Here is a 5,115-nt window from a genome sequence, read left to right on the forward strand (position 1 = left end):
TCAATCTCGTGCCGTACGCCTCGATCCGGTGGGAGTTGGGTCGGTGGGTGTTTGTTCACCACGTCCGCATACTCCGTCACCAAAGGATACACCGGATCCTTGGGGCTCTTGAGAATCTCAGAACCCAAGCGCGCCTGACGCTGCTTGTTCATGTCTTCCAGGACGTTCTCGTCCAAGACAGAGGAGGAGTTCAGCTCCTCCTGAGTGGTCTCAGGTCTCATGAGTACCATCTCAGCAATCTCTCCAGCCTTGAGGTTGGCCAGGAAAGACTCAGCCGTCATTTCCTCGAGGTTCAGTATCTCCGCAACCTCTGGCAACGGTTCCAAGTGGACACCAGATGCCTTGACGGTTAAACCTGTCTCGCCATCGAAGATGTGATAACACTCTTCCACCGGCCTTGTCGGAGGAGCCCGGGCCCTGGACTCCGAGTCGCTTGAAGCGACGTCGATCGGAACGAAGTTCGGATCCGACTTGAGGCGGCGGCGGTGTCTTTGCCGACGGCGTCTGTGACGGGGAGCTTTGCTGCCCACGTCTAGGGATGTCGTCGCTACGACATCCGAGGCACTCGTGGCCTCGTGTGATACTGTTGTACCCACACAGGTCAACGCCTTCCTCTTCAGTTAAGGTCTGGGCGACCGCGTGTGGCACTGTGTTACCCACACAGGAAGCGTATTCAACGCCTTCCTCTTCAGTTAAGGTCTGAACGACCGGCGTGTGGCACTGTGTTACTCACACAGGAAGCGTATCCGACGTCTTCCTCTTCAGTTATGGTCTGGGCGACCGTGAGTGGAACTCTGTAACCCACTCTGAACACGCTGTTTTCGGTGTTCATGACAGCTGCAGCTGTCTGCGGAACTAAGTTACACGCCTGTGGACCTAAGTTACCCACTTGGCCGGCGCCTCTTCTGGGCGCGGCCACCATCAAAACATCCTCGGAGTCGTCATATACGTCGACGACTCCCAAGCATCTGCCGGATGCTTTGGTACCCTGGCAGCCCTCGCGGACGCCCCGGGTCCTGACAGAGGTGGGAACATGACTCACCAATGCTCTGTCGGACTGCGCAGGGCGGCTGGCACCGATTGCCTTGCCTCGCCAGTCGATCCAGGGCTCGTGCTTCTCAAGCCAGGGCATGCCCAGGATCATATCCTATGGATCCATATCGAGAACAGTGAACTGTTCGAGGCTGTCAAAGTTTTCAAACTTGACAGCCAGATCCACTTGGACGTTGGGGACAGTGACGACCTTTCCGTCGGCCAGTCGCGCTGACACCGTCCCGTTGCCCTTGCTTTCTCTCAAAGCTTCGGACAACTTGTTGCTGTTACGAGCAACCGTCTGGCGGCGTGCGAAATTCTTCGACGCCCCAGAGTCAATCAAGATTCTAAAGGAATGATCGTATCCCCGTACACATCCGTGTACTACGAGCAACCCGCCGCTGCTCTTCGCCGATTCGAGAGTGCGAAGACTCTCAGGGGCTAAGTCCCCGTGGTACGCGCCACCCGCGCACCCATCACGAAGACTTAGTTCTTCCCCAGTAGGGCGCCCCGCCCCTACTGGTTCCCTGTGTTCCCCTGGATCCTGGCTTCTGCCAGCGACCCTTGAGGACGGGCTTGGGGAAGGGCCGTCTGCGGAGTCTTTCCGCGGGGCAGTCGCGCTTGAAGTGGCCCATCTTCCCACAGCCGAAGCAGCGGATGTCACGCTGTTCGGCGGACCCGAGCTCCATGGGAACTGGTCCGTTGGGGCTTGTTCGACCAGGAGCCGACAAGGAACTCCCAGGCCACGCTGAGGCCGGCGTACGCGCCTGGCGATGGCTGTACTCTTCTTGGAGAGCCACTTGAATCGCCTCTTCAAGGGTGCTTGACTGCACCCGGAACAGCTGAGTGCGTGTGGGGCCCACTCGAAGGCCGTCCATGAACACAGTCATCTTGATGTGTTCGTTGAGTGGGTTTCCCACTAGGGACGCCGTGAGCTCCCGTATCTCTTGCACATACTCGTGCAGTTCGCGCCTTCCTTGTTTACAAGCGAGGAAGCGCGAATGCTGGCGGTACTCGTAGTTCGCCGGGAGGAACGCGGCTCGGAGCTGTTCGCACAGCTGAGCCCAGGATGTGAAACATCCAGGGGATGTTGCTTCCCGTGTGTACACCCATCTCTTAGCACGGCCGCTAAGGTTGGAGAGTGCAAAAGCAACACACCGTTGCTCGGTCGAGATCAGAGCCGCGTCCATCGCGAGCTCTACTTCTCGGACCCAGAAGTGAAGGTTCTCGCCTTCCTTCCCTTCATACGGCTTAACCTTCAGCCGTATTGGCTTCGGGTGAGGCGGATTTGCTTCCGCCGCCGGAGCCTGCAGGTTCTCCCGCACATGCGCGATGAGGCCCTGCTCGTACGCGTCAAATGAATTGACGCGCTCTAGCTGCTCAGCCGGTGTTGACACCACCAGGCTCTGCAGGGCCTCCATCCCGAAGATGCCTGCCATCTTCCGAACCGACTCGAACTAGCAATGAGAGTCGTGCAAATGGAAGAAGTCGTTCCTATCCATGGCAACGAACTTCGGAGAGGTTCAGGTAGTCTACCCGCGATGGCGTGGATTGACTACTAGTGCTACCAAGTGTGACGGGGTCACACAGCACCTTTCGCTAGAGGAAGTTATCTTCCGAGAGTATACAAACTCTCAGTGAACGGCAGCTCACAGGTCCCCTCTTTATTCAAAAGAGAGCGAAGTGACCTAATTAAGGTAGAGTGTAAGCTGAGTATATTTATAGGTGGATAAAGCTTGGTTTTTTTACAAACTATAAGTCACCTATAGAAATGCAATGTCATTTAACCATTGAACGACCTTGGTACCTTGTACCAAATATCCCGGAGTATGACGTGTCATACTCCTGAAGCGTGAAGTGTCACACTTCATGTAACCAGGGTACACTTAGGGCTACGTACCCCGGTACAACGTCCGTGCTGGTGTACGTGCTCCTGCCGCCCGAAGTCGCTACAGCGTCCGTATTCTCGTACGCAATCTCGGCATCCACTTTGAATAACGTTGCCCCGGTCTTGCCCGATCCGCCGCAGCGTCCGCATTCTCGTAGATGTTCTGGTCGGCGTCCGTGTTGGTTCTACGTGCTCCAGTCTTGTCCGAAGCCGCCGCAGCGTCCGCATTATCGTACGCGTTCTGTTCGTCGGTTGCGTTGACTGTACGTGCTCCAGTCTTTCCCGAAGCCACTGCAGCGTCCGTATTCTCGTACGTGTACTGGTCGGCGTCTGTATTGGTTGTACGTCCTTCCGTCTGGCTAGAAGCCGCCGCATCAATCGCATTCTTGAGCGCGGTCTCGACGGCGTCCGTGTTGAATAACGTTGCTGCTGCCAGTGTCCGAAGCCGCTGCTGCGTCCGCATTCTCGTACGTGCTCTCATCGGCGTCCGTGTTGGTGTACTTGTTTAAATCCGTTGGAGTGGCCGTCAATCGGCGTTTGTGGCTAGCGAGCTATTAGGTGGTAATTGGAGCAGAACATGGTGCGACCCCATGTATCAGAGCGAGACCACTTTACGCTGATGAAGGACGTTCCGAAAAGCAAAGCGAAGTATTCGTACTACACGTGCAAGCATTGCACGCTGGCTTACAGCAAGGATCCCGACCTTGACCCACCTGAGCTACTCCTAGGACGCTCGTATAACTACGTTGGACATTTGCGCAAATGTGAAGCATATCGGGCCGTCATGGAGAACTGTCGAGGGCAGTCAAGCGACGGTGGTAGCTCGATCATGGGATCACCTCGCCGGCAAAAGCGTTCTGCAAACAAGCGTCTTCTTTTTTCGAAGGCATCTCCTAAGCGCAACGCCTCGAAACGAGCGTCCCCGAGGGCATAATCCCACCGAAGATTTTCAAAGCAACAGAAGCAAGAAACGGAAAGACTAGTGGTTGAGTTCCAGGTCGGAAATTTTACCCGATTTGTTCATCGAGCGGTCATGTACGAAAGCACTGTTGGAATACTTGTGCCCTGATATAACGGCCTACATACCAGGAAGGCGGACGCTTGGCGGACGCATTACCGGGAGTCATGCTGGGCATTGCCGCTCCATCCAAACACAAAAGCTGAAGCAGATACAAATTAGTTCGGGGGGATTTGTCAACTTTTTATCGGACGTGTTTCAGAGCATTTCTCGTGAGCATGTATTGGGTTGTCAGCTGTTACTGTTTGGACATAGCCTTACGTATGCATTGCCCAAGGCGGGCGCTCGGCACGACGGTGTGGCGATGGATCAAGAGATGGAGATTATTCTGAAGCAGGCGCAAAATGAAGGGTGGAACATTGGTGCAGTAATCACCGATAACGCCGGTCAATGTGGTAGAGCTCGGCGCATCTTGGCTTTACGATGGCCTAACGTTACGTTTCTTTTCTGCTTTGCACATTGTATCAGCAACATTGTCAAAGCAGTGTTAAAGTCATCTTCTTCTGGGATTGCCAAGGAAGCAACGGCAGCCGTTAAGTGCCTCAATGCGTCATCAGCTAAGTGGCTTGTCCGAGCTAGAGCCATGATGGAGGAATGCTACGACAAGCCGCTAGCGTTGTTTACACTTTGTGAGACACGATGGAATAGTATGCAGAGTTGTTTTGCCTCATTATTGAGAGCTCGTACTGCGCTGGAGATGCTAAGCAGCAAGTACCGTGGCTATAAAGATTACCCTAGCTCGCTGAAGGTGTTCAACGATCCATCATTCTGGAGGAAGCTGACAGAGGCGGAACAAGTTATTGCGCCATTATCGGAGTCATCATATCGGCTCCAACGCGACGAGAACACATTGGCAGATGTCGTTTTATCATTTCGTGATATTTTTGTGGGTTTCGACAACTTCTATTTGGATTACCGAAGTGGACTAGTTCAATGTGTAGAATCACGCTGGGAACAATGTGAACAGCCACTGTTCATGTTGACCTTTCTATTGAACCCGATGACGGCCGACGAAGGAAGAAAACTTGTGGAAAGAACCGACGACAAAAAGCGTGTCGTGGAGATGGAGGAACGCCTTATTGGTAGATATATGCTAGACGATAGCACTGAGCAAGAGCATCGACAACAGTTTCAAGATAGCAAAAAGCAGCCAGAATCGCATCTTCGACACAGCTCG

The 5,115-nt window shown here is 54.1% G+C and overlaps 1 protein-coding gene across 1 annotated transcript; it reads left to right on the plus strand.

The window, feature by feature from the left end:
• Positions 1-4,242: 4,242 nt before the first annotated feature.
• PITG_15373 (uncharacterized protein) lies at positions 4,243-4,879 on the plus strand (the record flags this gene model as incomplete). Its single annotated transcript, XM_002898287.1, has 2 exons — positions 4,243-4,824; positions 4,868-4,879. The coding sequence occupies 2 exons, from the start codon at positions 4,243-4,245 to the stop codon at positions 4,877-4,879; spliced, it is 594 nt and encodes a 197-aa protein (XP_002898333.1).
• Between the last annotated feature and the right edge of the window lie 236 nt (positions 4,880-5,115).

Source organism: Phytophthora infestans, genomic scaffold (assembly GCF_000142945.1).
Source record: "Phytophthora infestans T30-4 supercont1.37 genomic scaffold, whole genome shotgun sequence".
Taxonomy (NCBI): domain Eukaryota; phylum Oomycota; class Peronosporomycetes; order Peronosporales; family Peronosporaceae; genus Phytophthora; species Phytophthora infestans.